The following is a 12,500-nucleotide window of genomic DNA, read 5'->3' on the forward strand; positions in this document are numbered from 1 at the left end:
GTTATCCTGCTGGAAGTAGCCATCAGAAGATGGAGACACTGTGCTCATAAAGGGATGGACATGGTCAGCAGCAATACTCAGGTAGGCTGTGGCGTTGATGCTCAATTGGTACTAATGGACCCAAAGAAAATCTCCCCCACACCATTACACCACCACCACCAGCCTGAACCGCTGATACAAGGCAGGATGATCCATGCTTTCATGCTGTTGAGGCCAAATTGTGAGCCGAGCATCCGAATGTGTCAGCAGAAATGGAGACTCATCAGAGCAGCAACGTTTCTCCAATCTTCTATTGTCCAGTTTTGGTGAGCCTGTGTGAATTGTAGCCTCAGTTTCCTGTTCTTAGCTGACAGGAGCGGCACCCGGTGTGCTCTTCTGCTGCTGTAGCCCATCCGCCTCAAGGTTGGACGTGTTGTGTGTTCAGAGATGCTCTTCTGCAGAGCTCGGTTGTAACGAGTGCTTATTTGAGTTACTGTTGCTGGAACCAGTCTGGCCATTCTCCTCTGACCTCTGACCTCATCAACAAGGCATTTGCGCCCACAGAACTGCCGCTCACTGGATATTTCCTCTTTGTCGGAGCATTCTCTGTAAACCCTAGAGATGGTTGTGCGTGAAAATCCCAGTAGATCAGCAGTTTCTGAAATACTCAGAGCAGCCCGTCAGGCAGCAACAACCACATTCAAAGTCACTTAAATCTCCTTTCTTCCCCATTCTGATGCTCACTTTGAACTGCAGCAGATCGTCTTGATCATGTCTACATGCCTAAATGCATTGAGCCTCTGCCATGTGATTGGCTGATTAGAAACTTGCGTTAATGAGCAGCTTGACAGGTGTACCTAATAAAGTGGCCGGTGAGTGTATAAGTTTGCAACATGCAAAGGTCATTCATTTTTACAAAATGCCCATAAACACAGACACTGCCACCATTGTCTCCTACATTTGGGAATGTGTTGATATTTTGTTTTCAGAAAATCCGGTCTTCATAAATAAAAGAGTTTCCCACTCATAAGTCATGCGCGTTCAGCTTTAAATATGATATTTCCACTTGACTTGAATGCAGCGAGTGTTTCGCTTCAAGCTCCTCCAGTCTATTTACAGTCAAACAGAAGATCTGACGTCTTCAGCAGGGAGAGAAAGCTTCAGTCCTCAACCCCTGCATGCTTCACACCATCTCTGTTCACTTTCAGCATCATCACTCCAGTCTCAGAGTCACATTATCCGTCAGAAATCAATCTAATGATCTGATTTGATGATCAAGAAACACTTCTGATGAGTATCGGTGTTGAAAATATTTCTGTTTTTATCATATTATTATGGAGCAAAACAGTGGTTAGCGAACTGGCCATTAAAATACTGTTTATTTCTTGCATTTTAACTTTGCAAACTATAAATCATGCGTCTCCTCACGGTTTGTGTCTCATTTTGTGAGCCGACAGTTGTTCGCTTCCCTCTTTCTCCCCTGCTCTGCTGGCCACGCCCACTCCTCCCTCTGCCCGCAGCACTCCACGCCCATCATGGAGGTAGACTTGAACCGAAAGAGGGGGGGGTTTCCTGACCCTTCCTGACTGGCTTTATTGAATAATAATACTCAGAAATGAATATAAAAACTGAATAAATATATATTTACACACATTTACATTATAAATAGGCTGAATGATGTGCTTTTTGCACATGCAGATTCTGTGTGGGCCTACTAATGAGCTACTCAAAGTTATCCAGTGTGAAGATTAAAGTCAAGGAAAACTGTTACTTATAATCTCCTTGCTCTAAACACTGCATTTTAAGCAGATTTTGGCTGGCGTTTCTCATTGTCGGATGATTCTCATAGGTTTCAGGAGGGTTTTCTCTTTGGTCTATCAGTGGAGACATCAGGGAGTCACTGAGCACTGGTTTCTGGTTGAGAGGAGCTGGGTTGGTGTGTGAGTGTGTGTGAATGTGAAAACGAGTGTATTCCTGCAACCGGAGCACCAGCAGCTGCTGCCGTCAGGATCTGTGAGCGGAGAAGTCCATTATGGGTAGCTCCATCCGTATACAGTATGTCAGCACCAGTGTTTGGGTGTAATTAGTAAGTCATTATGGTCACACTTTACTATAGGGTTGTATTGGTTAATGTTAGTTAACACATTTACTAACATGAACAAACAAGGGTCAGAATTTGGCCTCAACAGCATGAAAGCATGGATCCATCCTGCCTTGTATCAGCGGTTCAGGCTGGTGGTGGTGGTGTAATGGTGTGGGGGAGATTTTCTTTGGGTCCATTAGTACCAATTGAGCATCAACGCCACAGCCTACCTGAGTATTGCTGCTGACCATGTCCATCCCTTTATGAGCACAGTGTCTCCATCTTCTGATGGCTACTTCCAGCAGGATAACACACCATAAAGCTCAATCATCTCAGACTGGTGAACATAACGATGAGTTCACTGTACTCAAATGGCCTCCACAGCCACCAGAGCTCAATCCAATAGAGCTCCTTTGGGATGTGGTGGAACGGGAGATTCGTGCAGACAATATGGAGCAACATCTCTGAGGAATATTTCCAGTGGCTTGTTGAATATAGGCCATGGAGTATTAAGGCAGTTCTGAAGGCAAAAAGGGGTCAAACCCGGAACTAGCGAGGTGTACCTAATAAAGTGGCCGGTGTGCTTACATATAAAATCAAAGTTAACAACATAGTTGTACAATTTAATGCACAAATAAATCAGCGTATACTAAGAGCTTCTGATTGGTTGCCTCTACTTTTTCAAGTAAGCTTCAGTCTCAAATAAAATAATCATCCTTCCCTATATTGTCATTGAGCGCCAGTCTGGGTGGGATTGTTACAGCTCTGTTGTTTCCGATGTGAAAGGTCTCATTTTTCCCTCCGTTCTTGCATTGCTGAGTCTGCAGGGGCCTTTTGTTGGAGCTCCAGTGAGCTTTAATGCCACTCTGCCATTCCAGATAATGGGGTTTTAGTTGCTGCAGCCCTTTCCACAGTCCGTCAGTGGCATGAAGCTGCCCACACAGGAATGCCATTCACTTAGACACACTACAGAAGGCCACAAGACACTAGGAGGCGCTGGATAAACATGATAAATATTGAGCTTGGCGTTGCATTTACTGTATGCAAACATTGACAATACAATCTCCTAATTTAGTTTAGTTTTTAAAAGCAATTCAAGAGTTGACACTCAGCTGATGATTGTTTATAAAGCTTGTTTGGCATGCTGTTCCAGGAGAGAGCCCTGAGCTCATAAGATACTTGAGCCTGGGGCTCCCTCCCGATTGTAGGGCGAGAGGGGAGTTTGAGCTCAGGTAGATGTGGAGAACTCCCCTGCTGTAGTAGCTCATGAACAGATAGTGATCGCTCTTAAGAGATGACTACTGACTAGCAGCATGTCTATGGTGCTGATGTGGATTAGTCAATTAAGTTAAGTTCAACCCAGGCTAATTCTGAAAACGTAGCCCCGCGGATGTTTCTGGAGACCGCGATTTACATAGCCGGAGGTACATATGGCTGCATTTTGTTTTTTCGAGCGAATGCTATGGGGCGGTGTGATGACACTCCTCCTCGCGCTCGCCGGCTGACGGCTCACCTCCGTTTGGAGGGTTTTCCCGCTGCAACCAGTTTGTCCGCTTAGCTCGTAGGGATACGTCGGTGGAGCGGAGGCCCGGAGAAGCAGGAGCCGGCTGCGGCGATGACTGGATTCGAGTCCGGAGAAGAGCAGTTCCAGAAATCAGGTAAGATGAAAAACACAATCCAAATAATAAAAGCGAATGAGGTCGTTACGGAGCGAGAATGCGGTAAAATCTGAAAACGCGGTCAAAATTGGACGAGGGCTTTTGCTTTTATTTCTGGACGGCTTTTGTAAATCGTCGCTTGGGTTTAGGGAAGGAGGATTAGGGGATGGCTGGGTCGCCCAGTCAATCGTTTAGTCATTCAGTCAGTCGGACAGACGGGCGCTCGACAGCAGCCTCTGGTGGCTTTTCACGCGAGAACAGCGCGGGCACGAATGGTGTGCACTCTTGAGAGGCGTTCGAGACGCGAAAAAGCATAGCGGCCTCTCTCGGATTCGCGAAAACAAGGGGAAAAAGGGAAACCCATGTGAGCACAGGGAGAACATGTAAACACAGAAATGTCGGCTGGCTTGGTAAGGACTAGAACCAGTAACGTTGTTGCTGTGAGGCAACAGTGCTAACCACTGGGCCATGGTGCCACCCATCTAGGAAAGGAGGAGGAGCTGGGGTGGAAGGGGGGATTCTTCAAAATGAAGATGGCTGTGATGTAATACTGAGGGTATTTATAGTGGCTTAGGAATCGTCTGATTGGTCAATCATGAATTGGATAATGCAGCACCAGCTGTGATCAATCATAAGCACATGATCCTCTCACAATTAGCTTATAAATAAACCATGTAAAATGAGTTTTTGGGAAAAATATCTAATATGCATTAAAGATGTCCTACAATGAAAACTGTTTACAAAGTTGTTCCTCCAATAAAGTGCATGATAAAATAAATATATTGGCTGTTTCTCAATATGCATCGCTAAAGCGATCTCTTCTCATGCATTGCAACTAAGCATTGAACTTTACTGTAGGCAAACTACACCAGCGCACACAATCCACTAAACCCACATCCATTCACAGTTTGAGCACTTTAACCCTTCAAGCTGAATCCTAATGAGATCAGCACTCGTCCCACAAAAGCTTCTGAGTGGAGTTCGGTGGTTAATGTCCTCATTAGTATTCTCAAGCAGCGTCTGAGAGGCTTGTGTAGATTGTTTACTCAGAAAGCAGAAAGCGGGCTGATGGGGACTGGATGATGTCATCACGACAGTATGATGTCATATTGTAATCTTTCACAAATAACTTCTCACTTAATTGCAGTGGTGTAAAGTAACACCTTACAAACACTCAGATTACTGTAATTGAGCAGATTTGATCAGGAGTTGTGATTCACTAAGCAGTTTTAAAGATGTGTACTTGAGTACACTATTAGTGCTGGATTAGTACTTTTACTCCATTACTTTCCTTCAACCTACTGTAGAAGTGTCCAGCATTTTTTTGTATATCTTCTTTTGTGTTTAGCAGCAAAAAGAAACTCAAACAGGTTTAATATGAGTGGAGGATGTGGAAAAGATGACTAAATTTGTCCACATCGGTTCAAACTAGTTCTGCTAAAAGTCTTCAGTATTATGGTGAACACTGCACATTTCCAGTCAAACCGTCCTTCTGCAATCTTATACCAAAAACGGAAATAAGGGCAGTATTAATAGCTTAAAACAACCCAAGCTCATTCTGGAAACGTAGCCCCGCGGACGTTTCTGGAGACTGCGATTTACGTGGCTAAAGGTACGTACGGCCGCGTTTTGTTTTTTATCGAGTGAAAGCTATGGGCCGGTTTGACGCCGCTCCTCCTCTTCGCACTCGCCGGCTGACGGCTCACCTCCGTGTGGAGGGCTTTCCCGCCGCAACCAGTTTGTCTGCTTAGCTTGCAGCGTTACGTCGGCAGAGCAGAGGCCCGGAGGGAGGAGGAGCCGGCCACGGCAACGACCTGGATCGAGTCCGGGGAAGAGCAGTTCCAGAAATCAGGTAAGATGAAAAACAGAATCCAAAAAAATAAAAGCGAACGAGTTTGCGACGGGGCGAGATCCAAAAACGCGGTTAAAATCGGACGAGGGCTTTTGCTTTTTTTCGGGACGGCTTTTGCAAATTGTCGCTTGAATTTAGGGAAGGAGGAGGAGGAGGGCGGCTGGGTTGGCCGATTGGCCGGCAGCCCGTTCAGCCAGTCAGTCGGACGGACGGTCGCTTTACAGCAGCCTCCGGCGGCTTTTCACGCGAGAACAGCGCATGCGGCACGCGCTCCTGAGAGGCGTTCAAGACGCGAAAAAGCGCGCACATTGGCCTCTCGCGGATTCGCGAAAACAAAAACTGCTTGAATATGTACCTCCCGGGACGTATTTCGCGGTCTCCAGAAACGTCCGCAGGGCTACATATCCACAATGTGCCCGGGTTGGCTAAAAATGTAGAAGAGCGTTACTATTAAGTGAGTAAATTGTAGTGCGGGACACTATACCAAACAAGCTTTATAATCAATCATCAGCTGAGTGTGAACTCTTGAACTATGGTTAAAACTTAATTAGTTACAAATAACTGTATAAAATGATTAAAAATTAAGCTTAAATATAAAATAAAGTTACCTCAGAGAGAGAAGGAGAGACAGGTGGAGAGAGAGAGAGCGAGAGAGAGAGAGAGAGAGAGAGAAACAAAGAGAGTAGGCCTCGTAGATAGCCTGATAGAGTCAGAAAAGCAGAGGAGGAGAGCAGGAGAAGAGACGGAGCAATCTTTACCAACTAATTTGTCTTTTTGCCCATGAGACCAAAGCCCAAATACTGAGACATTCAAACTGTGACCACATCGTAAAACCCCCAAAGTCCACACACCAGGCCCTGATCTTATCACTATCTGCCTTTAGAGTCAGTATGGACGTTCTTCAGTGAAAAAGACATATAAACAAAATGCATGTGATCATTTACACTGCTACCAATCTTAATTTGTGCATGAGCTGTGGCTTTAATAACCTTGAAACTCTTTCTTGAAGATCACTCAGTCAGTCTGGATTCGCAGTATTGCTGCAGTGTTGTACTGCATCTGCCGTCTGTAAGACGCTGACCTGCAGTGATGTGAGTACTGACCTGGAAGCAGAGGCTCTCTGGGAAAAGGTTGTGTTTGTTTAGCACGTCACCTTCTGGCCGTGATAGCAGGACCGTAGAGAGGAGAACCGGCCTGAAAAGCAAAGACGACGTTAACTCCAAACAGCCCGTCAACATCGATAGGATTATTCCGTAATCGTCACCTCAGGGTCAGCAACATTTTCTTTAACCACATGGGGTGCGTCCACAACCACATCCTGCAACACACACTTCAGAATCTGCGGAGGTACGAGGCTTATAACAGTATCAAATGTGTGTGTTCGTATTAATTACTTAAGCTTTTATTATGGTGTTATGGTGATATCGACATGACCTGCATTACTTTAGCCATACTTTGTTTATTGCTTTGTAGATGCATTACTTTAGCTACAACCTTCTTTTAAAGAGCCCATATTATACATGAAATAGGGTCATATTTTGGTTGTAAGGGTCTCCAACAACAGTCTAATATGCATGCAAGGTCAAAAAACACTTTCATTATCTTATAATCTGCATTTATTTTTACTTAATTATCCCAGCAACTCCCATATGAATCGTCCAGTGATTCATTTGTTCCCAAACCCCTCCTTAGCGCGAAGCTAATCTGCGCTGATTGGACCGATGACAGTCTGTCGCGATTGGTCGACACTGACTGCCTTCAGCAGAGACAGAGTGAAATGCCTAGCAGCTAATCAACAACAAAGAAGTAGTCACAGTGCATGTGTAACCCCGCCGGTCCTACGCCACCAAACTCGCTCCAAGCTGGTATCGAACCGGCAACCTTCCGCATGTGAGTTGGTTGCTCTAACAAGGAGGCTAAAGACCATGGCTTCTAGCATCTGTCACTAGAGCACATTTAGAGGGCAGAGGAGTGAGGTTTACCTGCACAGCACACACTAGCTGGCCTCCGTTACACTCACCCCCCTAAACCTCACTCCCATTCGGGTCACGGCACCAATGTAACCCCGTCAGTCCTACGCCACCCAACCCGCTCCGAGCTGGTACCGAACCGCCGACCTTTCGCATGGGAGTCGGGTGCTCTACCTTTTGCAAGCTAGAGTAAACAAGGCAACAACTTTAATCGCACGTACTTACACTTGAGAAATAGAGGAAGAAACCGATCCATGTTCTGACATGTCCATCAGTACTCTTTACTGATCCTTACTTTAACAAACGGCCGATGAAGTCTTTGTAGCATGTAGTTTCCAGAACTGCTCGAGGCTGGGCTATAATGCTGAGGTTTCATCGTAGGGTAGAGACTTGATAATATCCATCTGCACTTTGCCACTTCATTTGACCGGCGTGTGCGCGTGTGCATGTGTGTGTGTGTGACTTTTTCTGTGTTAGTGGGCGGGGCCGCAGGTTTCAAATCTCCTGGGTTTGCGCGTGCGCGTGAATAACTTGCTTTCGTTATTACATCATGGCGAATCACCTAATGACTCGTTATCAAGACGACTCGTTTGAAGCACTATGATTCGACTCTTTTACAGATGAATCAACAGTTTTACACTTACAGATTTAAGGCAGAGCTGGATACTTCACTTCACTTAGAGCTGTGTTACACACTACATGAAGGGGAATTTTCAAAAAACCCATAATAAGGGCTCTTTAAAGAGCCCATATTATACATGAAATAGGGTCATATTTTGGTTGTAAGGGTCTCCAACAACAGTCTAATATGCATGCAAGGTCAAAAAACACTTTCATGGTCTTATAATCTGCATTTATTTTTACCTAATTATCCCAGCAACTCCTGTATAAATCGTCCAGTGATTCATTTGTTCCCTCCTTAGCGCCAAGCTAATCTGCGCTGATTGGACCGATGACAGTCTGTCGCGACTGGTCGACTGCCTTCAGTCAGAGTGAAATGCCAAACAGCTAATCAGCAATATAAAAGTAATCACAGTTCATACACGCTCGATAGTGTAGGCGTGGATTTTAGCTGCCAGTGGGTCAATGTAAATACAGACGATGGACTTGAAAATTCAGATGATTTTATTGAGCAAAAACTCCAAAAACTGTCGAGGAGATCACATAGCTTGTCTCACTCTGCTCTTTTTACAGACACACACACACACACACATTGCCCTCGTCCTTGCGCGCGCGCGCACACACACACACAAAAACACACACACACACCTCCGGACGACAACGCGCGCGCGCACACACAAACACACACACATACCTCCGGACGACAGCGCACGCGCAGACACACTACTCCTCCACGGAGCTCCATAAACAAAGCAGCACGCGTCGCGTTTTTAACGTGACTTTGTACGCGATAAGAGAATATAGCCAGTTAACCTGATACAGTACACTCGGTTACAAGTAATAAATCACAACTAAATACATTTGCAAGCTAGAGTCAACGAGGCAACAACTTTAATCACACGTACTTACACTTGAGAAATGGAGGAAGAAACTAATCCTGACGTCCATCAGTAAGTTACTCTTTACTGATCCTTCCTTTAACAAACGCAGATGAAGTCTTCTTTCTAGCATGTAGTTTGCAGAAGTTTCCAACGGCTTGGCTATAATGCTGAGGTTTCATCTTTGGGTAGAGACTCAATATATCCATCTGCAGTGTGACTTCAATCGACCGGCATGTTTGTGTGCGTGTGTTTGTGGGTGTGTGTGTGTGTGTGTGTGTCTAGGTTTCTGTGTCAGAGGGCGGGGCCTCAGGTTTGAAATCTGCCGGGTTTGCGCGTGCACGTGAATAACTTGGTTTTGTTCGTACGTCATGGCGAAACACCTAATGACTCGGTATCAAGGCGACTCGTTTGAAGCACTATGAGTCGACTCTTTTATAGATGAATCAACCGTTTTAAACAATGTACTCTTACAGATTTAAGCCTTAGCTGGATACTTCACTTCACTTAGAGCTGTGTTACACACTACATGGAGGGGAATTTTCAAAAACCCATAATATGAGCTCTTTAAATGAAACCCAGCACCTATTATGTCCCTTTTTATAAGATGTAAAATGCAGCGTTTTTGTAGCATCTGTGGACACAACACAGGGGGGGGGGTGAAGACTTTTTCACAGACGCGTCTCTCCTGCGGTGATCATGAGACTGAACACATCACGTCCTGCAGCTCTTTCTGCCCTGATGAACAGACCAACAGCAGAGTCATTACAGCGATTCCTGCTGCACACGCTCAACACACTGCAAGGCAACAATACACCCAGCGCTGGGTCAGATATGGACAAACCCAACAATTGGGTCGGAAAGTGTTTTATTTTAGAAGGGAATTTTACTTTAAGAGAAACAACAAACAATACTGCTGTGCGACTCGCTCAATGAAAAGCCTAAAATATTCACATTAACGTTCCTCCAGTTCAGTCCACATGCTGTCATGCCCTCGAAATGTCTTTAACATGATTTCCCCCCCCCTCTCTGTCAAGCTAAAATTATATCTGTAATAAAACAGCATCGACTGAGTATCACTAACATGCACATCGTCTGAGAATTATTACCATAGTCAGTGTTCCACATGTGCTTGATTTATTTATCTGTTTATTATTTAATGTCAACCCTCTTCTACACACTCTCAAAAATACTGTTAAATATACATGCTTCACTTCAACACGTCTGCTTTAAGAGTGCATGCTGGAAAATGCAAACAGCACAATATATAGAATAGACACACTATATGCTCGTCCAGCCACTGTATTTCAGTGCTCTGGGTTGTTTACAGCCTGCAGTGGTCATTTATTCTACAGTTCAGGAGATCACTGTGTGTTGAGGAAACACTGGAGGAGTGTTTTCAGTGTGTATTTTTCTTTATTATGTGAGACGGTGAGATAAGACGGCAGTAAAACGGCTGTAAAGTGTGCTGTCTGCATCTGGGAGGTCTGGAGTATGCTGGAGGAAAAGATATATTCAGTTGCTGAATGTGTTGCAGTATACTGAGAGCGGAATATAATGCTATCCTCATATACTTTAGTGCATGAGAAAGGAATTAATATATAAGTGTTTCAAATTTTGCAGAGCGACAGTGGCTCAGTGGTTAGCTCTGTCGCCTCACAGCAAGAAGGTTGCTGGTTCGAGTCCCGGCTGGATCAGTTGGTTATTCTGTGTTTGCATGTTTCCCCCAGTGCTGGGGTGGGTTTTCTCCGGGTGTTCCGGTTTCTCCAAACACATGCGCTATAGGGGAATTGATTAACTAAATTGGGTGTTTCCCAGCCCTGGGTTGCAGCTGGAAGGGCATCCGCTGCATAAAAGACATGCTGGAATAGTAGTTGGACTAGTGGCAACCCTTGATAAATAAGCTGAAGGAAAATGAATGAATGAATAATATTCTGCAAAGACTAAATCTCCTTAGAGGTCCTGTGAAATTATACCAATAATGATTCTAGATGTCATCATTCTAGTTTGCAGGATATCCGTGAGCTAGTCTGCTACAATTAAGTGATACAATTTGCATTTAGAAGATATTAAACGCGTAATATAAACCATCCAAAGTGTGTTATTTCTTCCTAGTTTTTATAAATGCAACTTGAAATCGTACAGAAACTGAATCTACAGAAAAATAATGATAGCATCAAGAATATAATTTAACTGAGTAAATTACCTTATAATACATAAAATAATATAATATGGAAAAGAAATTAAATGAGGAAAACTAACCAACTAAATCACTAAATACATTTTTAAAATCTATTAACGCTGTTTACATTTTAACTAACAAATAAATAAATAAATAAATAAGTAAATAAATAAATAAATAAATAATAAATCTATTTATGATGTGTTTACAATATAAATAAATAAATAAATCGATTAATGATCTGTTTACAATTTAAACAAATAAATAAAGGCACAAATAAATAAATAAAAAAGTAAATAAATAAAGGCATAAAAATAAACAAGTTAAAAGATTTATTTACATTTTAAATAATAAATAAACAAATAAGTAAAAAAATAAAGGCATAAATAGTATTTAAAAATTATAATAAAGGCATGAATAAATGAATAAATAAATCTAATTATGATGTCTTTACATTTTAAATAAAAAATAAATAAACGACTACGTTTATGTCGTGTTTACATTTTAAATAATAAATAAATAAAATAAATATATAAATAATTTATTCATATTGTGTACATATTAAATAATAATTAAATAATTAAATATGGTTATGTTGTATTTACATTTTAAATAATAAATAAATAAATAAATAAATAAATAAATAAATAAATAAATAAATCTATTTAGGTTGTGTTTACATGTTAAATAATAATTAAATAAATAAATATTAAATAAATAAAAAAATATATTTATGTTGTGTTAACATACTAAATAATAATTAAATAATAAATAAACAAACAAACAAACAAACAAAAAAACAAATAAATAAGCAAATAAATAAATAAATAAATAAATAACGCTGTGTTTACATTTTTAAGTCCAAATGTTGTGACCCTCCTCTCCCGCGCAGGTGTGCGCTCTGATAGGCTGTCGGGAGTTGCTGTTCATCTGCAATGGTGACCCAGCTCTCAGTCCACAACATTAACACACAGAGAAACATGCTGCTGGAGCTGCACACACACACTTTTACATGCACACACTCACACACACACACACACACACACACACACACACACACACACACACTTTTCATGCATTTCGGGACCGGGTTTGACTTTACCGATGCAGCTGTGTGAGGAGATCTGAAGCGCGCATTTGGAGACGCGCAGAGGCTGTGCACATTTTGGATAGGAGTGTATAGGAGACATGGCTGTCTTACGAGCTCTGCCAAACAGGAGGAATTACACCGAACGCGTGTATTTTGTGCTGTTTTCAAGCTTGATCGTGCTCGGGTG

The 12,500-nt window shown here is 42.7% G+C and overlaps 1 protein-coding gene across 3 annotated transcripts in view; it reads left to right on the forward strand.

The window, feature by feature from the left end:
- The first annotated feature begins 12,175 nt into the window (after positions 1-12,175).
- The window catches only part of adamts16 (ADAM metallopeptidase with thrombospondin type 1 motif, 16), a 76,074-nt gene continuing 75,749 nt past the window's right edge, over positions 12,176-12,500 (forward strand). For all 3 annotated transcript variants that reach the window (XR_015510737.1, XM_087286374.1, XM_087286375.1), the window contains exon 1: positions 12,176-12,500. This exon is cut by the window's right edge and continues 7 nt beyond it. Coding sequence is in view for 1 of the 3 variants with exons in the window: in XM_087286374.1 (XP_087142500.1) it covers positions 12,412-12,500 (89 nt within the window). In the remaining 2 variants the exon portion in view is untranslated.

This window comes from Danio rerio, chromosome 16 (assembly GCF_052040795.2).
Source record: "Danio rerio strain M-AB ecotype USA chromosome 16, GRCz13ab, whole genome shotgun sequence".
In the NCBI taxonomy this organism is placed as follows: domain Eukaryota; kingdom Metazoa; phylum Chordata; class Actinopteri; order Cypriniformes; family Danionidae; genus Danio; species Danio rerio.